This window comes from Xyrauchen texanus, chromosome 22 (genome assembly GCF_025860055.1).
Source record: "Xyrauchen texanus isolate HMW12.3.18 chromosome 22, RBS_HiC_50CHRs, whole genome shotgun sequence".
Classification (NCBI taxonomy): Eukaryota; Metazoa; Chordata; class Actinopteri; order Cypriniformes; family Catostomidae; genus Xyrauchen; species Xyrauchen texanus.
Genome location: NC_068297.1, coordinates 30,485,355 through 30,508,996, shown reverse-complemented (window position 1 = coordinate 30,508,996; position 23,642 = coordinate 30,485,355). Strand labels below are relative to the sequence as shown.

The window sequence follows — 23,642 nt, the reverse complement described above, 5'->3', positions numbered from 1 at the left end:
GCCTCTGCTCCAGCATACCTAAAATAATTTATGCAGAACTACACGCCCACTAGAAGCCTGTGGTCGGCTAAGGAACGTCGCCTTATTGTACCAACACAAAGAGGCACCAAAACACTTTCCCGGACTCTCAGTTTCATCATACCACGTTGGTGGAATGACCTTCCCAACTCCATCCGTGAAGCTGACTCACTCTCTGTCTTCAAAAAACAGCTAAAAACACATCTTTTCCAAGAGCACTTAACCAGTCACTAAAAAAAAAAAAAAAGAATTCTTGTTGCACTTAAATCTGTTTTGAATGCTATTCTGATGCTAGAGAAACTTTGCTATATGGCACTTTTCGTACAAATGTCTCCTTAAGATGATACGCTTATGGTTTCCTCTTTTGTAAGTTGCTTTGGATAAAAGCATCTGCCAAATGAATAAATGTAATGTAAAATAATCTATTTTAGTAAATCTAAAATATCTAAAACAAGTCAAATATTATTTGCTTTATGCCTACATTTCATAAAGCCAGATTGGGAAACAGACAATTTCTTCTAAGCATGGTTTCAATCTATTTGCGTAAAGGGAAGCTAACAATTTAAAATCCAAATTAAGTGAAGTAATTGGGTACAATTATCTAAATATAGTGAATCTTTGTTGGTTTTGGGATTAAAGTGATCAAACCCTGCTTCATGAACTCAGTCAATTCACATTTTTGTACAAAGTCTTTAAACATTTCCAAAACAAACTTTTTAATGTCTTGCCAAAAGGTCCTATAGAATTCAGTCCATCTGGACCTGGGCTTTTATTGATGGGAGTTTTCTGAATAGTCACATCACACATTTCCAGTCAAATCCATCTCACAAGACAACCGATTTCCATCACTTATAATAGGTGTGAATTCTTGAACCCTCTCAAAGAAGCAGTCAGAAAACTGTGGTCTAAATGAAGTATAGAGCTGTGAATAAAAATTGGAAACAAAATGATATATAGAAAAGATATTCTTTTCTTTTCAAATTCTAGCCATTTCACTCTGGATTTAATAAAAGCACCTTCAGCCTTTCCTGTATATAGGTTATTTAATTCTTCTTTTTGGTTGTGCAGTTCTACTTTATCATCTTCTTTTGTCTGTTCCTTGCATAAAATTTGATTCATTTAATTTAAGATAGAGCTATACTTTAAAGATTTTGCCTTTGCCAATTGTTTACTAGAACAAACAAACCTCACTCTACTATACCGTCTACACAAGTAATGATTGACAGCTTTCACGCCCTATCATTTCGTAGAAGGAAAAAATAAGCTTTCACCTATCAGCGTGTTTCAGCACAGTTACATGCCTAGCCGATAGATTTTATTTGGCGGTATATTCGGTTATAGCATACGATTGGTTCTTTAGACAGCAAGCACCGCCCATTTTTAAAGTGACAGCAGGCAAAATTAGGAGTCGGGTCGTGGCTACGTCCTCTGGTGGGAGTTGGACACACATTAGGGGAGTAATTACAACATTAATCTACTAAGTCCACCATGGCAGCGGCATTAATGCGTTCCGTCCTAAAAAGGAGGGTAAGAAACATACACGCATTGTTTTTTTTTTTGCAGGGATATAACGCCACGTGCTTTTGACGTTACATCATGTTGTCAAAGTATCAACTTCACGGTCACACGCGCCACATTTAGCACATTAGCCAGGATGAAAAGCAACTCTGAATATAATGCGCTATAATACACACTTTGAAAGCTGCTATAACATCTGCAAGGAGTTTGTGATCACTGCACTGCAGTTACATTTTTATTCTTATTCTGAAAGTTTTCGGTTGTAGTCAACTCTGTCAAGAGCTAAGCGCTAGTGTTAAGCCTGGTTTATACTTTGAAGAAGCTGAACTTTTCTCTTAGACGAACTAAAGCACCCTAGGCGATCGAAGCTGGCGTTTATACCAAGCGCGACGTCGTTTTAAATTTAATTTGTCTAGGGTGACGTCACGGTGTTTAGCGTAGTGTTCCAACCACTAAAGTAAAGCCAATAATGCATGTTTTACGCTTTTAACGCTTTATTAAACTTGTCACGGAGCCCCTTCAACTTTTAAAAACACAAATTTCTCTCCAGTCATTTGTCGTGGCCATGCTGTCTTTTGTAGAGTTTGCGTTGCAAATCATGTAAAAAAAAAAAAAAAAAAGAAGTATACTTCCACACAATCTTTGAGAGACAGGCTTCAAAGTTCTTAGTAACCTAGTTAACAACTCCTCAGCTTGCACGCGCGATTGTAAATAAAAAAGCGTCACGTCCAAAACACACCCACAATTACTTTTAACCAATGCCTTTGTAGCTCGCGCTGTCTGTTAACCTGTTTGAAAGGGTTTAAGCGGTACGCACAGCATCAGTGCCTATATTTGCAGTACTTTTGGTTAATATTAACGTTTAAAGTGCATTGATTACAACTTTGACTGCATGTATAGTAGGATTTATAACGTTGAATACATTTACAGTATGTATTACTATCAATCTCTTGCTTCTATGGTCATAATTACTCACATCCTAACGTTATGATAAGACATTCACACAAGCATGCACAACAAGTGATTATCAATGAATGCCAGCAACTGATCAGATTAATCCAAGAATTTGGTCAATAGTGCAAAATAAATGAGGCAACCAATTGCATTCAGCAAAACATGAGAGGGTAGATACGTTTTTCACTGAATGGGCAGTCTTCATAGAGATTCATTCGACCTCTTACAGTGAGAGAAAGATGGCAGAAAGCAGGCCAGGGAAGGCATAAAAGTGTTCAAAATCGCCATTTGTATTCTTTCTTTCAATGCAACCATAGGAAGAAAATGTGCTCTGGACACCTGGCCAATGAGCGCTCCATAAACTTAAGTGGATGATGACCGCTCAAAACATCTCCAGACGCACTTGCAAGAACTAAAAAGAGTCAGATTTGTATCCATACAATGATAGCAAAAACATTAAAACTCCACAAGTAATGCAACATTTACTTGAATTTTTGGGTGAGGGCATTGCACTGCCAGAAGCAGACAGTGGTGGAAGATGTATTCAGATCTTTTAGTTAAGCACTAAAGTACTAATACCACTGTGAATATACTCCACTACAAGTAAAAGTCCTGCATTCAAAACCTAAAATAAAAGTATGTAACCATTATCAGATAAATTTACTTAAATTACCAAAATTAAAAGCACTTACTCTGCAGAACAATTTTCCCTGTCAGTGTTTTACTATTATATATCATGTTTTTGGATTAATATTACTGCTGCATTAATGTGTATGTTGCATTTTACTGCTATAAATGTTTATGGGTGAGCTAATTGTAACTACTTTTTATACTGTTGGATAGTTTAATATTCTATCATCATATGGGCGGCTGTGTTTCAGGTGGTAGAGCGGGTTGTCCACTAATTACAGGGTTTGTGGTTCAATTCCCGGCCCACATAACTCCACATGCTGGAGTGTCCTTGGCCAAGACGCTCTAGCGCCTTACATGGCAGCTCTGCAGTCATTGGTTTGTGTGAATTGGTGAATGAGGCGCAGTGTAAAGTGCTTTGAATACCGCTAAGGTTAAAAAGGCGCTATATAAGTGCAGACCATTTACCATATGTTTGCAGCGTTGCTGTCCTGTGAGAACCACGTATCTAAAAAGTCAACTTTTCATCATCTTAGAAAAACTGCTCTGTTTTTGTCTTTGTGACAATGCATTTTCTAGTTAATCCAAAGGGGGTTTTAAATAGTTTATTTAGCTTTAGAAAGGAACACTTTCATTCAAAATCAACACATTAAGACCGGAAGGGTATGAAAAATTGTAAACTGAAAACTACTGTAGTAACTAAAGCTGTCAGACAAATGTAGTTGAGTAAAAAGTACAATATTTGCCTCTGAGATGTAGTCGAGTAAAAGTATAAAGCTGCATTAAATGGAAATACTCAAGTAAAAGTACCTCAAATTTGTACTTAAGTACATTACTTGAGTAAATGTACTACATTGCACTCCACTGGTAGCAGAACATGTCATAGGTACCAGAGGAGACGGGGTCTTGAGTCGAGTCGAGACTTGCTGCTGGAGAGAGATGCTGGAGAGAACTGGGAGTAGTGAAGAAAGATGAAACTGGCTTAAGGTTAATACATTGAAGGACATCGATTAAATACACATCAAAAGCCAATGTTTCCCAAAGATTTTAATGAGGTACAGATTACAAAAGTGAGAGTGCACATCTACATCTAGGTCCATACGTATTTGGAGATTGGCATGATTTTTGTCCAATACATTGAATCTGAAATTAAAGAATGACAATGGTCTTAATTCAAGTACAAACTCTCAGCTTAAATGTGCGGGTATTTTCAGATGTATCAAGTGAACTATGTAGTGATAATAGCCATTTGACAGACTGCCAATTTCAGAGGACTAAAAGTTATTGCACAATTAAACCTAAATAAAATGATCATATTTAGTACTTGGTTGCAGGTTCTTTGAATTTGATGACCAAATAATACCCTCATACTAAAGCTGAAAGTCTGTATTTTAAACTCCTAAATCATTGTTTCATTTCAATCCAATGTGTTGGACAGAGCCAAAATAACACAAAATAATTTCTTTGTCCAAGTACATTGTATGAATCCCAAACCAATCTTACACCTATATGCTATAGGGCTAAACCGATTAGTCGACGTTATCGACAACGTTGACAATAAAAACATTGTCGACAAAAATGTTTGTTGTCAAATAGTCATTTGATCTAATTTAACGTAACATGAGATCAAATATGAAACTAATGATGGCACGCTAGGAGCATCTGATTGAGCAGAGAAAACGCAGCTTGCAGTCCAGACGCACTCCAAGCTTTCCAAACAGCTTCAGGTGATGTAGATCGCAAAGTATGAGGAAATTATACAAAGATATAACATAACTAAATACTCCCGTTGTGGAATAAGCGGAGCCAGAGCTGCCATTCCACTGAAGCAAAACTTGCTTAACAGAGCATCTTTAAAGGAAACACTGTGGCATTATATCTTGACTGCATCCTTTAATAAAGTTCAAATAATAGGGAAGCATGGCATGTATATAAGTAAGATCTCTGAAACTGGCATATCTTTGTGAAGTCAACGCCACTTCTATGAGTCACGTGCAGTGACCCGATCTGAGGGGGAGAGATTGAAACTGCACCCGGCTGATGCACACTCTGGCATGGGCAGACATGCTCCAGTTAGATTATAATGTGATTGCTCGCCATGAAGTGAGTCATAATACATGTGTTGTGGTGTGTATCTTATCGTGAAGAAAATTGGCGATATGCAGCTCTATTGAGAAGAGTTTATTTTTTGCTTGTTTTCCAATATGAATATCTAAAACTCCTTTAGGAGTTATTTTAGGCGCTATACTGCAGAAGAAAAACGTGTTCTCTGAGAATGTTGAATATATTAAATGTTAAAATATCTAAAAATCCTTAAAACAAGATACATTTACCTGAAGCGGCTTATAAGATATTTAGACTTGCTATCAGAGAATGTATTTTGAATATAATTATATTTTGTCTGTACTGCACTGGCAGAAGAATAAACATGTAAAAAAAAAATACACTTATACAAAATTCACTTGTATTCAAGATACATTCTCTGAAAGCAAGTCTAAATATCTTATTTGTTGTTTATCAGGTAAATGTTTTCCGTTTGCAAATATAAAAAAATCCTTAAAACAAGACAAAACACTTTAACAATAGGATTTTTGCAGCGATTTGTTTTACTGAATTAAACTTAATAAAAAGTATCACAATTCCAGACGGTCAGCGGTTTACATACAATAAGTTAACTGTGGTTTAAGTAGCTTGGAAAATTACAGAAAACGATGTCAAGTCTTTAGACAATTAGCCAATTAGCTTCTGATATGAGGTGTACTGAATTGGAGGTGCACCTGTATCTACATGATTTTTAAGGCCCACCTTCAAACTCCATGCCTCTTTGCTTGACATCATGGGACAATCAGAAGAAACCATCCAAGAGCTCCACAAGTCTGGTTAATCCTTGGGAGCAATTTTGAAATGCTTGAAGGTACTACGTTCATCTGTACAAACCATAGTATGCAAGTATAAACACCATGGGACCACATAGCCATCATACTGCTCAGGATGGGGAGACATTTTGTCTCCTAGGTATGAAAAGTTTAAAAAATCCCAGAACAACAGCAAAGGACATTGTGAAGATGCTGGAGGAGACGGGTAAAGGAGTATCTATATCCACAGTAAAACGAGTCCTACATAACCTGAAAGGCTGCACAGCAAGGAAGAAGCCAATGCTCCAAAACCGCCATTAAAAAAGCCAGACTACAGTTTGCAAGTGCACATGGGGACAAAGATCTTATTTTTTAAGAAATGTCCTCTGATCTAATTAAACAAAAATTGAACCATTTGGCTATAATAACCATCGATATGTTTGGAGCCAAAAGGGTGAGGCTTGCAAGCTGAAGAACACCATCCCAACATGGGGATGGAAGCATCATGTTGTGGGGGTGTTTTGCTGCAGGAGGGACTGGTGCACTTCACAAAACAGATGGCATCATTAGGAAGGAAAATTATGTGGATATATTGAATCAACATCTCAAGACATCAGCCAGGAAGTTAAAGCTTGGTCGCAATTGGGTCTTCCAAGTGGACAATGACCTTGGGTATGCACCTCCCAAGTTGTAGAAAAAATTGCTTAAGGACAACAAAGTCAAGGTATTGGAGTGGCCATCACAAAGCCCTGACCTCAGTCCGACAGGAAACTAGGGGCAGAACTGAAAATCGTGCACGAGCAAGGTGGCCTACAAACATGACTCTGTTACACCAGTTCTGTCTGGAGGAATGGGACAAAATTCCAGCAACTTATTGTGAGAAGCTTGTGGAAGGCTACCCAAATCGTTTGACCGAATTTAAACAATTTAAAGGCAATGTTACCATATACTAACAAAGTGTATGTAAACTTCTGAGCCAATGGGGATGTGATGAAAGAAAAGCTGAAATAAATATTTCTCTGATGTTTCACATTCTTAAAATAGTGATACTAACTGACTTAAGACAGATAATGTGTTCTATGATTACATGTCAGGAATTGTGAAAAACTGTTTAAATGTATTTGTCTAAGGTGTATGTAAATGTCTGACTTCAACTCTATTTAAAAAATATGATTTTGTCCTCTTGTTATTATTAAGCACTTATTACAAGTCAAGGTACAAGCTGAATAGTTGGTTAAGAGCTAATGATTAATCATTGCAATAATCGACCGAATAGACGAATAATCTTTAGATTAGTCGATTATCAAAGTAATTGTTAGTTGCAGCACCTAAACATCTCTTCTGACATCTCAGTCATTGTGGGCATTGGGTGTGTTCCTCACCATCAGTAATCCCTGGCAACATTTCAGCAGTTCCTTCTACTCGTGACCACTGCTATGCAAAACTCATTGTAGCTAGACAAACTCATCAGGAGTCCGGGGGCATGGTCCCCCTGGAAAGACACCTTTTTTTTTTTTTTTTTAAACATCAGCTTTACAATGTGGATTTACAGTCGATTTTAGCATGAACATATTGGAAAAATCTCACCCTAGAATTAATGTAAGACAGGGAAGGGTTAATTGGCACCCCTTCTCTGGAAACTGTAGTAGTATTCATAACATCTTAACTTTTATAGATTGATCTGCCTTGCTTTGGAGAAATTAAACTATGTGGTCAGAGGGAAATTATATAACGTCTGTCAGGTAATGGACACTTATGCAATTCCTGGAAAGTGATTAGGCTGAAATCAATGAGTGAAATTTATAAATAAAATACTTTATCTTTTACTATTATATGTTATTATTTTATTAGTTTTTATGAATTCACGTCATCTTTTCAACAGAAAAATATGTAAAGTAATTGGCTATCTGCAGTTATACTTTATTTTTTACTATGATCATCCCCATATATGCTGCTGATTTTGTCACACATCACTGATGCTCTGTCTAACAATCGATGTGTGTGTAATGACTGAATTAACCAAGGAAAGCTAGCTACCATTCATTGAAATTAGGTGTGCTAATACGGTACGTTCTTGTACTAAGTGTTGCTAACTTTAACAACAAATCTAATCACCGAAGATAAACATGGTATTTTAACAAACACCAATAACTGCAATTAAATGTAGGCCAACTGACATCTGGTTATAGTAGCAAGTAAAGCGTTGCTCATGTTAGCTAACTGCAATTAGAATTTAAGTAGCTATTATCTAATGACAAACATTAACTAGAGCTGGCTACATAAAATACCACTTTTATTTTTGGGGGGGATTTTCTCCCTAATTTGGCATGCCCAATTTCCAATGCACTCAAAGTCCTTGTGGTGGCGTAGTGACTCGCCTCAATCTGGGTGACGGGGGACAAATCTGTGTTGCCTCTTTGTCTGAGACAGTCAATCCTGGCATTTTATCACGTGGCTTGTTTAATGCGTATCCACAGAGACCTAGCGTGTGAAGGCTCATGCTATTCTCCGTGGCATACATGCACAATTCTCCACGTGCCCCACCAAGAGCGAGAACTACATTATAGCAACCACAAGGAGGTTAACCCAACATGACTCTACTCACACTAGGAACTGGGCCAATTGGTTGCTTAGGAAGCCTGATTGGATTCACTCAGCGCACCCTGGATTCGAACTTGTGACAGTGTGGTAGTCAGCATCTTTACTTGCTGACTTACCTAGCCCCCCTATAAAATTCCACTATTGAATAGATTCATGAGAGGTGAGCTAATTCTTTAAAATGTAAACAAATGCAGTCATTTCATCAACTTACCTGCAAGAGTTCTTGAGAAACACTGAAATGAATGGGGTTCAGTGCTGAACCATTCTGTATTTGGAACTATCGGTTGCCCCACGACATGCTTCACTTCAACATTTATGTTAAGTACATGCTCACAGCTCAGTCTTCCTTTTAGGTTCAATACCATTTTATACTGATATTATGAAATGAAATGATGTGGCCAAAGGTGACCGTAAGAGATCAGTAACTGTCCTGTACTTTTTAACTCCTATGCAGGTTCCTCTTCAGATGGGACGCCAGTGTTACTCCTCTGTGGTAAGTTAATTGTATTAAGTTAAGCGAGACAGATAGAAATTCAAGTGTGGTGCATATTTGTGGTACACTAAAGGAAAAGTTCACCCTAAAATGTAAATTCTCTAATCATTTACCCTCATGCCATCAGAGATGTGTATGACTTTCTTTCTTCTACTGAACACAAAGATTTGTAGAAGAATATCTCAGTTCTGTAGGTCCAGACAATGTGCTTTTTTGGCACCATTCACTTGCAAAGTTCACAAAGTACTCCATACAACTCCAATGGTTAAATCAATATTTTCTGAGGTGACCCAAAACCGTTTGGAATGCGAGTTATATGGAACCATTTTATGCTGCCTTTGTGCTTTTTTTTGGAGCTTCAAAGTTTTGGTCACCACTCACTTCATTGTATGGACCTACAGAACTGAGATATTCTTCTAAAACTTTTAATTTGTGTTCAGCAGAAGAAAGTCATACATATCATTTATGTGTTACTCACCGTCATTCCAACCCATATAAGAGAATTTAAATTTATTGTAATTTGTTTTTTATTAAATTTGAGTGAACCGTTCCTTTTTAAGGTGTTCAAGGCCAAAAGTACAATCTGCATTCATAACAAGCCTATGTGTCATTCTAATGTTGCGTAATCAGCAAACATTGGAATAAAGTGTACAAAAACATTGTAGTCTTAATTCAGACTCTCATCAGAGACACTTCAATATAAAAAAGCTAGATCTTATTCTGTAACTCATTTATAATAAGTTTCATTTATTACATTAAAACATCAACGATAATTATAAACCCTATATTATAACATCAAGATTTCGAAATACATTTATAGTAATGTATCGACTATTTGCAGAAGAAATCTCATGTGTTTTATATATCTGTTCTTGGACCGCTGGTTGAAAACACTTGTTCTAGAGGCTTCTTTTGTCTTGTTTCCCACCCAACTCTGTTTCACTTATCATTAATGAAATACAGCTTATTGTCAAGCTTGAGTGTCAAGAAGTAAGAATAGGAGAGCACACCATGTTAAACTGCTTCATACATGAGTCTTGTACTTGACACTGCACTAGTCAGATCTGACAGTGACTTCATAGACGTATGTGTGGAACAACATTTAAAGGTGCACTCAGTCATTTTACTTTCTTGGCATTTATTATTTTACTTGCTACTTATTTTAAATTAAGCAGAGTTTTTTTTTATCCAAAGCAACTTTATAAATGAGAAACATGACAAGCAAAAGTCCACAAAATCTGCAGTATCGCACTACCAAGTACCAGTAGTAGCTAGAGCAGAAGAGACAGACAAAGAAATAGTTATTATTATTATTATTATTATTATTATTATTAAATAGTAAGTGCCAATATGCTTGTGATTTGGTTAAGTGCTTGTGGAAAAGATGATTGTAACAAGAGAAAAATGTTGTTCCTTAAACATATGATTACATAATAGCTTCTTAAATACTTCTGGAGTTTTGCAGGTGGCTAAATGAGTTTCCATGTCATCTAGTTGTGTATCCACATCAAGGTGTATCATGTTTATTACTGTTTTTATGCTTTCCATTTCCATGCAATAAAATGGCTACACAAAACTATGCTTTTTGTTTCTTTTTCTGTTTTTTCCAGCCCACTACCAAGATGTTCATTGATGGAAAATTTGTAGAATCCAAGAGTTCAGAATGGTTGGACATTCACAATCCAGTGAGTTCATGTTAACTGACATCAAATGTACTCTTGAGTTTAAGCCCATAGACTTGACAAGACAACACCGCATTATTGGTTATGCTCCGTATACAGTATAGCAGCATATTCTACAACTTAAGTTATATTATTAACCACCGTTGTTGAATTACTTAATGATTATTTAATACTACTTCTACTGTAAAGCCACATGATCCATGTTTATTTAGTCTCAAACTGCATTAGTGCGGCGAGTCATGCAGTAGAATAGTTGGGAGAAACATTAAAGATCTGCATTGCCAGATTTACCTAGATTCTTTGCTGGGTGTAGCCTAATCTACGTTGCTCAGTAGAAAATAAAAGCCACAGTAATGGCTTGTTTGTACTTTTACTCTGTATTTGCACTAAATTCTTTGAGAACTTTGATTAGTAAGGCAGTAGATTTGTTTAAAGGACCATTCCAGGTTCAATACAAGTTAAGCTCAATTGACTGCATTTGTGGCATGATGTTGATTACCACAAACATTTATTTTGACTTGCTGTTTGCTCCTTTTCTTAAAAAAAAAAATCTAGGGTATAGTGAGTCACTTACAGTGGATATAAATGGGGCCAATTTTGGAGGGATTAAATGCAGAAACTTGCATTTATTCTTCTGTCAAAACTCATGTATTATTTGAGCTGTAAAGTTGTTTAAATTTTCATTATTACAATCATTTTAGGGTTTGTTTGTTTGTTTGTTTGTTTGTTTGAGGTTAACATGTATTGAACCTGGAATGGATATTTTTCTGAGGTTTCTTTGACACCTGACACCTATTTTCTATTTTTTTTAGAAATAAATCAAATATTCTGTTTGCTGGATAAAATTCTTTGGTGGACTGCTTTGAACAGGTGAATATAATTTTCAGAACAGCTGTTCCAGTTCCAGCTGTTCTGTGAATGGTTGTTGCCAGCCTTTGTCACCAAGCAGAATTTTACAAGGGATCTGCAGTATCTCCTCTTTACAAAGACCCTGGTTCAAACCGTTAGTTAAAGATTAAATCACTTTGCAGCACAATGTTTTACTGTCTCATTCACTACTTTATGATGCATGCTCTCTCATCAGGCCACCAACGAGGTCATTAGCCGAGTACCAAAGGCCACACAGGAGGAAATGTTGGCCGCTGTGGACTCGTGCTCGCGGGCGTACCACACCTGGTCTGAAACTTCCATCCTGGCTCGCCAGCAGATTTTCCTCCGCTACCAGCAGCTCATTAAAGACAATATTGTAAGTCACTGCTGCCCTTCCTCGACACATTTGTTCTGCTTTTGAAATATAGGGTTTATTTTTAAACGCCACCACACTGTCTGTTATTGTTGTCACGGTACCAAAATGTCAGTAGTCGGTACCAATACCAGTGAAATTTCACGGTACTCTATACCATTTTCGGTACCAAAGCAAAACACAAACTGGTTACTAAACAACAATCTTTTAATAACAAAGTCTACAAAACATTAGCAGCAGAACTAAGAACAAAAATATGCCATTGAGCAACACTTTAATTTAAATATATATTTTTTTTAATTATAACAAAACTGAACAATGTATGCTTAATGTATTTTTGAACACTTATATAAGATTTGCTTCAACTTTTGCAACTTTTAATTAAAATTTTTACCAAGTACTAAAAAACAAAACCTAAATAAACAATCATACAATAGAATGACTAAAAAACTATTTCAAAACTAATGTGCAAAGTTCTCTCTTATTAATAAAGCTGCATTTTGCCATTTTTCTTCATGATAAAATGTATATAGATATTATGATTAAATGAGTTCTAATGCAGCTGCATTAAGCGTGCTCGCTCGAGGGATGTGCGTCCCCGAGGCAGAGTCTCTCCAGCCGGGTGCAGTATCAATCTCTCCCCCTTAGATCGGGACGTTCGAACAACTTATAGAAGAGGCACCGACCACACAGAGAAATGCCAGTTTCTGAGTTTATAGTTATTAACATGATCTGCTTCTGTATTATTTGAACTTTTTAATAAACCTATAATGCATTACATTTTACTGCATTTAACACTAGAACTACCACGGCAGTCATTTTGACCATTTTTAAATTTTGCAATGTAATAACTTTGTTGAAATAAAACCCATATAACCATAGGACCATGACTTTTCTTAAATGTGTGTATTTTATTCTAACATTGTTATTTTATAAAAATTTCAAAACAAAAAAAAAAGAGTTCTGAGTGTTTCTACCTTGAATGGCCATAACGGTCATTTTGACCGCACGCATTTCAGCGTTTGCTACGTAAAGGAACAAAGGCCGCTGTTCACAATGGAGGTGCTGAGAAGTGACAATGCAACGCTCACAGTCTATCAGTGCAAAAGAAGGAAAGCATTATCCTCACAGCTGTTGCCATCACAAGTGGACAAAAGGCTAAACCAGAGACAGTCACATACTACAACAGAACCAAGTTCGGAGTAGATGAGATCAAATGGCGAGGAAATACTATGTGAAAGCAACCACATGTAGATGGCCAGTGGCTGTGTTTTATAATATCCTTGACCTGTCTGTGAAACATGCTTCCATCATGTTCAAGAAATGCACAAATGAGAGAATGTCACATAGGAACTTCATAATGCGACTGGTAAATTAACTTCACTACGGCCATATGAGAGCAAAAGCCACACGGCTGACAGTGCGAGGACCCATGCAGGAGCAGCTGCATATGGAGAGGGGAAGGCAGTGCCAAGTGTGGAGAAACTGCAAGAAAAACAAAACTAAGGACACTTGTGACAAATGTCAAAAGGTAGTGTGTGGGATCTGCACATGGAAGGTAGAGAGTACCTGTGTTAACTGTGTAATCGATCCACAAGGGTTAGTGAATGATGTGCGGGGTTTGCCCCCAAAACAACCAGATGCCTTGTTCAAGTGAGCCCACTTTTAGGAGAATTTGTTCATAATGATTTTACAGCATAATATTTTCATTATAGTTTTACAGCATGATATTTTTGCTCACAGTAAAACAAATATTGCTTTCTAAATCAGTTATTTCCAATAACTCAAGAGTGTTATAAAGTCCAAAATTCAACATGTTTTGAAAAAAGATATATGTAATCATTTCCAAAATTCACAACATGTTTTTATCTAACGAAATATTCTGCCTCAATCCATGTTTGTTGGTGTTTAGACTTTCAAAAACATTTTCACTGTGGTGTGAAAACTTGCTGGACACAAAGCGAGGCATGCACCTTCCGGGGCAGTCTAGCAGCTTAATATATATATATATTTTAGTCTAGCACTATTATATATTACAAAAAAGATCGTATTATGTAGGCCTATCTGCGTTTGCTTGGTGCTCCGTGCTCCATTTAATCCATATTATTCTATTTTATGAAAATTTTTTGAAGATTTTGTTCGAGGATTTTAAATTTTTTTAGGGTGATGACGTCATAAAACATGACGACATTAGATCCTTCATTCTAAAACCTCAATAGAAGTTTTGAATGTAAATATGACATGAAAAAAATGACAGTATGAACAGTCAGAATGACCGCTATGGCCATTCTAGTAGTTCTAGAATTCCGGTAGTTCTAGTGTTAAGATGTAACACCGAGATGTTTCCTTTAAAGAGCTCCGCCTCCGCTTATTCCACAACGGTACATGCTTCTGAATGTACTTTTTTAAAAAAAAAAATTTATAATTCCCTAATACTTTGGGATCTACGTAAAATAAACTCTGAACGTTTAGAGTGCATCTGGACTGATCTGTGTAATTCTTTCTCCATCAGGCATGAACTGATGCTCTCACATGTCATCGTTACAGTTTATTGTGATTTCATGTTACGTTAAATGAGATCAAACGACTATTAGACAACTAACATTTTTCTTGTCAATTTTGTATTTTCGACGATGTTGATAATGTCGACTAAACGTTTCAGCCCTATTGCATATGATAATATGCTTTTAAACTCACCTGCTTTAGTTGCTTGAATAAATCCGGGTGTCTGTCTTTCAGGTGCTTTATTAAGTTTGATGCGATTCCTCCTTTCGTCAGAAAATTGCGAAATCAGCGTTTACAAATTCGACTTTTCGACAAGATTCAGTTGAGACTCTGCAGCAGCTTTGCTTGTCATCATCTTTTGCTTGTGAGCGTTCGAAAGTTCCCGACTCTGCATGGGTACCGGGTCTACCCCGGTACCTCCAGAAATTCTGGTATTGTAAATAATTTTTTGTTTGAGTACCGACTTGGTACTGGTATTTTTGACAACACTAGTGTCTGGTGTACACATGTTTTTTGTGCTTGTTAAATATGGACAGTAACAGTAGCACATTGTAGTAGCATGTTGTTTTTAGTCATTTGAGAACATGTATATGTAGTTCCAATGTAAAGCTGTGAAGTAAAGCACTTCTTTATGAGAATCGAAGTACATCTCTGTCTGCTAAATGAATATCTAATAGAGTTTGACCAACAGTGGATTTTGCTGATACTGAAAACTAAGGTGGTGGAAATGGTAGATAGTTTTTAAAATCAATTATAGGGTGTTAAAAAAAAAAAAATCTTAATCTTTCCTTACTGTAACAGACACAGAGGCTACAAGAGTCCACAATGAATAATCCTCATTAGTTCCAATCCCTAACAATCCCAGATGCAGTTTATTGTTCAACCAAAATCCCTTTAATAACCAGAAAGGAACGAAGATGTGGTGCTTCTAACTGTAAACGAGCCCAAAACATACAAGAGGCTTTGCTCATGACAATGCTCTATATTTTAGTATTTACCAAATTAAGCTTTTTTTTTTAAGCCAGTATATCATATATCTGTATTTGTCATTCAGTTGAACTCTGCATCACTGAGCCGCACCAAACAAACCGACAAACATTATTTTTTGGGCTGCCCCTTAATTGTCGACCAATCGTTAGTCAATGAGAAGAGTCTTGTTCGACCAACTTAGATTGGTCGGTTGATCGCAAAAAAAAATAACTCCACAGGAAACCAATGAACGCTGGTATTACCGCTATTTGGACGCTGGGTGGTACATAAAAAATGGAAATAAAACTGGAAAAAAATTAAGTGCATTTAAAATGTGCGTTGTTCAACCTTTTAAAAAAGGGCTTTACAACATGTTGTGAAGGGCAACATCTCTCTGGCAAAGAAGCTACTTCATCTGTGCATTCTCAACCGGTCGGGTATTTCATTGTCCGGGAAAATGCATCGTGTGTGTGAAATAAATTTGTTTTGTTCCCTCCTTCACTATATATATATAAATATAAATGCATACACACACTGGTGGCCAAAAGTTTGGAATAATGTACAGTTTTTGCTGTTTCAGAAGGAAATTGGTACTTTTAATTCACCAAGTGTCATTCAACTGATCACAAAGTATAGTCAGGACATTACTGATGTAAAAAAACAGCACCATCACTATTTGAAAAAAGTCATTTTTTGATCAAATCTAGACAGGCCCCATTTCCAGTAGCCATCACTCCAACACCTTATCCTTGAGTGTTCATGATAAATTGATCATTTGGTTCTAGAAAATCACTTGCTATTATATCAAATGCTGCTGAAAACTATTTTGTTCATTAAATGAAGCTTAACATTGTCTTTGTGTTTGTTTTTGAGTTGCCACAGTATACAATAGACTTTCAAGTCTTAAGGTCAATATTAGGTCAAAAATGGCAAAAAAGAAACCGCTTTCTCTAGAAACTTGTCAGTCAATCATTGTTTTGAGGAATGAAGGCTATACAATGCTTGAAATTGCCAAAAAACTGAAGATTTCATAGAAAGGTGAACACTACAGTCTTCAAAGACAAAGGACAACTGCCTCTAACAAGGACAGAAAGAGATGTGTAAGGCCAGATGTACAACTAAACAAGAGGATAAGTACATCAGAATCTCTAGTTTGAGAAATAGATGCCTCACATGTCCTCAGCTGATAGCTTCATTGAATTCTACCTGCTCAACACCAGTTTCATGTACAACAGTAAAGAGGAGACTCAGGGGTGCAGGCCTTATGTGAAGAATTGCAAAGAAAAATACACTTTTAAAACAGAAAAACAAAAAGAAATGGTTTGAGTGGACAAACAAACCCAGACATTGGACAACAGATAGTTGGAAAAGAGTGTTGTGGATCTTAACCCCATTGAGCTTTTGTGGGATCAACTAGACTGTAAGGTGTGTGAGAAGTGCCCGACAAGACAGCCACATCTATGGCAAGTTTTTACAGGAAGTGTGGGGTGAAATGTCACCCGAGTATCTGGACAAACTGACAGATAGAATGTCAAGGATCTGCAAAGCTGTCATTGCTGCACATGGAGGATTTTTTAATGAGAACTCTTTAAAGTAGTTTTTTGAAGTAGTTTTTTTTTCTCAAATTGTAATGGTCATTTGTCATGTAATTTATGTCGTGACTATACATTGTGATCAGTTGAATGCCACTTTGGTGAATAAAAGTACCAATTTCTTTCCATAAGTGCACAATCTATATTATTCCAAACTTTTGGCCACCAGTGTGTGTATAGAATATATTATAGATATATATATAAAAATTAAGATAATGAGAAACAATTCAGTCATGTTCCAAAATTTTGACCGGTAGTGTATAGTTAAGTAATTAAATGAATATCATATACATGCAACAACTAGTCGACTAATGGTTTAATCTAACGACCACTAGTCGACTAGGAAAATCTTTGGGGGCTGCCCTAATTATTTGTCAAGTCATTCATCCATTTTTAAAGCCTTTAAAAGGATATATAATCGGAAACCGATTTTGCACCGACATGACTATGCAAAAGGTACTCCGAAGGCTGCTTCCTTGAACAAGTATTTTAATCAAAGAATATTTTACGTTATTATAATACATTGTCAACAAATTCCAGAAATGAACACTGAGAAAATATAGAATACAAATACAATAAATAGCTTAAAAAACATCAGTACTTTATGTTCAATGTCAGTCATTTGCTGACCATTTAAATAAAAATACAATAGTTAAATGAAATCAGAACAGTATGTTTAGTATCAGTCAATGACTGACCACATAAATAAAGAAATTCAAATACAGTAAATAGCTAAATAATCATCAGTACTGTTTAGTATCAGTCAATTGCTGACCATTTAAATAAAGAATAAATAAGAGGGATGAAGATCAAGAGATAAACAACGGCAGCAGTGTTACACTGTGTTCTGCTATATACGTTCAGGGGAAACTTTCAATGGTGGAAAACCCAATTTTTTTAGTATTACATTTTGTAAATGCAGTGACTGGAATTGTTCGCTTGAAGGGGGCACCAAACTGTGAATCCTGAACAAAACAGTTTGGTCAATACATGTTTCGACATTAGCTTCCACTCAGCTGACAAGCAATGAAAGTAGCTATGTGGTTAGCTATAAGCTCGTTGTCACGGAGAGTGAAAGATAGACTTCATTTACTTCCAGCATTGCGTCTCACCAACTAGGTAACAACGTAGCATGAAATCAACACTCAACAGACACAATCCACACCGCACCATTGTCTGCTGTGCTGAAAAAAGATGCTCTGATGCTTCTCTTTCAATATGCTACATTACTGACTGCTCTGACAAACTATAGCTGGCTAAAAAAAAAAAAAAACTATAGCTGGCTAACATGGCAAACAGATGTGATCAACATGAGTGGCATGGTTGTCAGGGACAGGGTTAACGCTATATTAGTTATATTGAAAAGGGAAAATGATTTACATTTACATTTATGCATTTGGCAGATGCTTTTATCCAAAGCGACTTACAGTGCACTTATTACAGGGACAATCCCCTGGAGCAACCTGGAGTTAAGTGCCTTGCTCAAGGACACAATGGTGGTGGCTGTGGGGATCGAACCAGTGACCTTCTGATTACCAGTTATGGGCTTTAGCCCACTACACCATCACCACTCCTAAATTATGGGGTCATTGATTATTAACTTTCCAGTATGTATTCCACAAACTAATTAGCAACTTAATGTGAAGACACTGCTTAACAACGCACCACTTAACATGGCTATGTGAACCGTAGAGTCGGAGCACACTCTGCTGGACAAACTACGTTATGACACCAATTCTAAAGCATTGTTTTCTGCATTGTATGTTCTGAAAAGAGGTTTCATGTCTGTGCATATTGGTAAACATCGCCCATACGAAATATCTGTGAAAGGTTGATATTGGCTGACCGATTTTCAGCCATCTTGCCACAACTTTGGAAGTATGCTTGGGGTTATTGTCCATTTGGAAGACCCATTTGCGACCAAGCTTTAACTTCCTGGCTGATGTCTTGAGATGTTGCTTCAATATATCCACATAATTTTCCTTCCTCATTATGCCATCTGTTTTGTGAAGTGCACCAGTCCCTCCTGCAGCAAAGCACCCCCACAACATGATGCTGCCACCCCCATGCTTTACGGTTGGGATGGTGTTCTTCTGCATGCAAGCCTCACCCTTTTTCCTCCAAACATAATGATGGTCATTATGGCCGAACAGTTCAATATTTGTTTCAGAACTTTGTCCCCATGTGCACTTGAAAACTAGTCAGGCTTTTTCTTATGGTTGTTTTGGAGCAGCAGCTTCTTCCTTGCTGAGCAGCGTTTCAGGTTATGTCAATATAGGACTCATTACACTGTGGATATAGATACTTGTCTACCTGTTTCCTCCAGCATCTTCACAAGGTTCTTTGCTGTTCTGGGATAGATTTGCACTTTTTTTTTGTGCTAATTGTCTCCAATTAGCCTATCAGAAGCTAATTGGCCAATTGTCTTAAGGCTTGACATCATTTTGGGGAATTTTCCAAGCTGCTTAAAATCACCGTTATCTTAGTGGAATATAAATTCTGACCCACTGGAATTGTGATGTAGTCAATTAAAAGTGAAACAATATATCTGTAAACAATTGTTGGAAAAATTACTTGCATCATGCACAAAGTAGATGTCCTAAATGACTTGCCAAAACTATAGTTTGCTAATATGACATCTGTGGATTGGTTAAATTCAACCTAAGTGTTTGTAAACTTCTGACTCAACTCTACATCCGTATTTAATTATTTTATTTCTTTATTTGAAGTTAAATATGTAAAGAACTGCTACTTAAGGTGTATGAAGCACACATACACCTTAAGAAATATGACAATTAATCACGAAAGCCCTAAAATGGACATTCATCATTATCTCAGTTATTTGTTTGACAATTAATCATCAGCCAAATTTCATAATTATTACAGCCCTAATATACTATAAGGTTTCACCTCTAGAGGCCGCTGTTATACAGTAGAACCAAGCCATTCTAATTGTAGAATCCTCCAGTGTTGCCACAGAGGAACACTGAATAATAATAACAAAAAATAATAATACAATTTCAATTTTAGATGTTTTATGTTTCAGAAAGAGCTGGCCAAGTTAATAACTCTGGAGCAGGGTAAAACCCTGGCTGATGCTGAGGGCGACGTATTCAGAGGACTGCGTGAGTCTTTGGTTCTCTCAATGGGCTGGTTGTTCACTATATGTACTGTATATGCTAAGGTGAATCTCACAAAACCATTCAAGAACTGTACATATTTCACCCTAAAATCAAAAGAAAGAAATTAATTATATTTGGCTGAATTGTCATGTAAATAACACACAATGCCAAAAATCTGAAAATACATTTGTTAGATTCACCCACTGTTTCAACATTTTCCTTTTTTCCTCTCCTATTGTATCAGTCTGTAGTAATTCAGACTATAAAACATTAAGAAGGAATATTCCAGGTTATTTTCAACCTTATCTCGAAGTAATTCATCTGTGGCATGCTCTTGATTACCACGGGTAATCATTTTGGGTCATCCTTTTGTGTTTGTAAAGGAATAGGAAACATGTTTACAGTAAAACCCTTAAAATGGGAGCCTAGCAGGCAAGCAAATACAGTTTTAAGATATGCAGCTTTTACACTGTTGAAACATTGCATGTTATACTTTTACATTGTTGAAACTTTGCATGTTATACTTTAAGATGCGTATTATAGAATGGCTTATTCAGTCTTTCATCTTGGAGCTCATAACTGTGTACTTTCGCATTATGTACTCTTACAGAAGTTTGTTGTTCTTGCAGAGGTTGTAGAGCACACATGCAGCATTACATCCCTTATGCTGGGCGAGACTCTCCCCTCTGTCACTAAAGACATGGACATATATACATATCTCTTGCCCATTGGCGTGTGTGCCGGTATCACCCCCTTCAACTTCCCTGCCATGATTCCTCTGTGGATGTTCCCAATGGGCATGGTGTGTGGCAATACCTATCTGCTGAAACCCTCAGACAGAGTCCCTGGCTGTGCCATGATGCTGGTAAAACTGCTGCAGGATGCCGGTGCTCCAGACGGAACATTAAACGTCATTCATGGACAGCATGCCGGTATGAAATGAAATTGGAAGGGCTGTGACCAGTGTTCATGGAAGAACATGAAATTGTGTACTTTACAATTGATATCGGACACATTTGGGGTAAGTAACAACCCATATTCGTAGTGCAGATAACAAAATTGAATTTTGTCATTTTAGCTGTGAACTTCATCTGTGACCATCCTGCCATAAAAGCAATCAGTTTCGTAGGCTCCAACCAGGCTGGCGAGTACATCTATGAGAGAGGCTCCAAAAATGGCAAGAGAGTGCAGAGCAACATGGTTAGTTTTCAACATGCGTTTACAGTATGCACTCTGAAAATCACATTACAGGACAATCACTTCTTAGAATTTAGGGTTTTGTTTTTAAAACGGTTTGCCAACTATCCAGCTAACGCTTCTACAGAACATTATATACTTCTCATATACATATATGGTATGCTATGTTCAAGTTCCTTTTTAGCATTACTTGCAGGGTATCTCTGTACAACTGTGAAAATGGCCAGTTGGTGGCAGCATTTGGTTACAAAAGAATTTGCACAATTCTGAAGCAATTTTAATCAGACTCAAGACTTGGGAATGATATTTGAGGTTACCTTGACAATTGGTATGACAGTCTCAATAATATGGAAAACTGCAGGAATATAAGCTTGCAGTATTTCCTTCTCACCATTAAAGACCATTTCACACCTGATCTCTCAGTGCCGGTAAACCATTAATACAGAAAATAAATGTAATGCTTGTAATTGGACATCTTCGCATTTTTGCAAATGAACTTGTAAAAGATACTGTGTCCACTCCCCAATATATTATTAGTTTTGTAGAGCAGTTTCTGCCCTTAATGTTACCTTGCATATTTATACTCATTGCATAAGCGCTAGACTTGATTGTGGTGAAAACCCCATTCTATCCACCAGGGGGCAAAGAATCATGGTGTTGTGATGCCTGATGCCAACAAAGAGAACACACTGAACCAGCTTGTTGGTGCTGCTTTTGGAGCTGCAGGTCAGAGATGCATGGCACTCTCCACTGCTATCCTTGTAGGAGAGGCACGAAACTGGCTGCCTGAACTGGTTGAACGTGCAAAGAGTCTCCGTGTCAATGCAGGTACTCAAGCTTTGTTGTGTACCATTGTTTCTTAATCATGCCCCTGGTGGCCGCAGCCAGTTCAGAACATGGAGTGCTTTTAACTAGTGAGCCTGATGAGTTAAATCAAGTGTTACACTGTGTCCCAAAACGGCATGATACTCTTCAGTGTTATTCTTAAACTAACAGCTACATTGCGTGACACAAAAATACAATTGGTCAATCTCTAAGTTTTAGTTTCTTTTGTTTTGTGCTACTTAGACCCACCCACAGTGAAACATCATTGGTCAGAATTAAAAAATAATAATAATTATGCGTTTGGGTGTGGTTGTTGCTTCGCACAGTATTTTGCTTTCAGTGAAGGTGAAAAACGACCCTTTTGTATGCTTCATCGTTTATATCACATTTTCTGACTAAAGGTGCAAATTCTGAGGTGAGAACTCTGTGAGAGTTTAATAAGAAACCCACCAAAAAATATCCTTGTCCATTGTGAATATTCAGTACAGTGTAGCTGTGTTTAAAGCACTTGCCCACACACACATTTCAAACCAAGCAACTTACATTGTGAATTCGCCTCTCAAAGTTCACCAAACTTTTAACTCCACGTGAACGGCATGAGAGGAAATTCTTTGCCACCAGAAGTCCATTGCGTGAAATTCACAATAGCACGCATTCCCATTGAGATTACATTATTTTGCCTGTGGAATTTCTCTGTGCGAAGGTTAATGTGACCACGTCTTAAGGTCCATATTCCGGTTAAGCCTGTATTGCAAAAATGAGGTTTTCATGCTTCAAAGCTATTGGAGTATTCCTATCTGAAACCATTGGGTCTGTTCCAAAACCTAGTGAGGTCCCTCCCTATCACTGCCTACATAGGCAGCTGTCTTCTATGGCAGCATCTTTACTGAAATTATGCCTCATAAGAGAGCAATTTGGAATGCTCTACATAGGCGGCAGCTCTGCGCATCATTCAAATAGTGCTCCTCACACGCAGCGCACAGGACGCTCAACTCGCAACTGATTTCAATACAGGTGATGCAAGAGAAACGGCGTGATCCTGTCATGAGCCTAAATACACACGGCACACACACATTTTGGGTAAAATAGTTGATTTTGTGCCATTTAAACTTATTTATCGATACTTTTCAGTATTGAATGGATAAGTATATTTATAATCTATAACTATATAGTCACTTTTTCTACACTCATGTAATTATCTTAATTTTGTTGTATTCCTCAAAACCACAAATTCCCCCTATTGCTCAAATGTTGCCTTAAGTTTTCACCATGCATTACATTTTCCAAAATCTTCACTGAATGAAGTCCTTTACCCACAGTCCCTTACTATGTAGTGTTCTTCCCTTTCTTTTTTGCTTTCTCGTAGACCACCCATGCCTTTATGACCACACCTCTCCCTGTGCTGCCCAATAGTATGTTCCGCTCACCAAAAGGATAG

At 37.1% G+C, this 23,642-nt stretch overlaps 1 protein-coding gene across 2 annotated transcripts in view; it reads left to right on the top strand.

Moving 5' to 3' along the window:
- The first annotated feature begins 1,412 nt into the window (after nt 1-1,412).
- The window catches only part of LOC127662188 (methylmalonate-semialdehyde dehydrogenase [acylating], mitochondrial), a 29,886-nt gene continuing 7,656 nt past the window's right edge, over nt 1,413-23,642 (top strand). Inside the window, exons 1-9 of one of the 2 annotated variants that reach the window (XM_052153278.1) lie at nt 1,511-1,545; nt 9,031-9,069; nt 10,680-10,754; nt 11,564-11,621; nt 11,836-11,997; nt 20,107-20,185; nt 20,812-21,114; nt 21,261-21,382; nt 22,018-22,207. In XM_052153278.1, the coding sequence (XP_052009238.1) occupies nt 11,884-11,997; nt 20,107-20,185; nt 20,812-21,114; nt 21,261-21,382; nt 22,018-22,207 (808 nt within the window). In that variant the 5' untranslated portion in view covers nt 1,511-1,545; nt 9,031-9,069; nt 10,680-10,754; nt 11,564-11,621; nt 11,836-11,883. Of the gene's footprint in view, nt 1,546-9,030; nt 9,070-10,679; nt 10,755-11,563; nt 11,622-11,835; nt 11,998-20,106; nt 20,186-20,811; nt 21,115-21,260; nt 21,383-22,017; nt 22,208-23,642 lie in introns of both variants that reach the window. The other variant, XM_052153277.1, reaches the window with a different exon arrangement.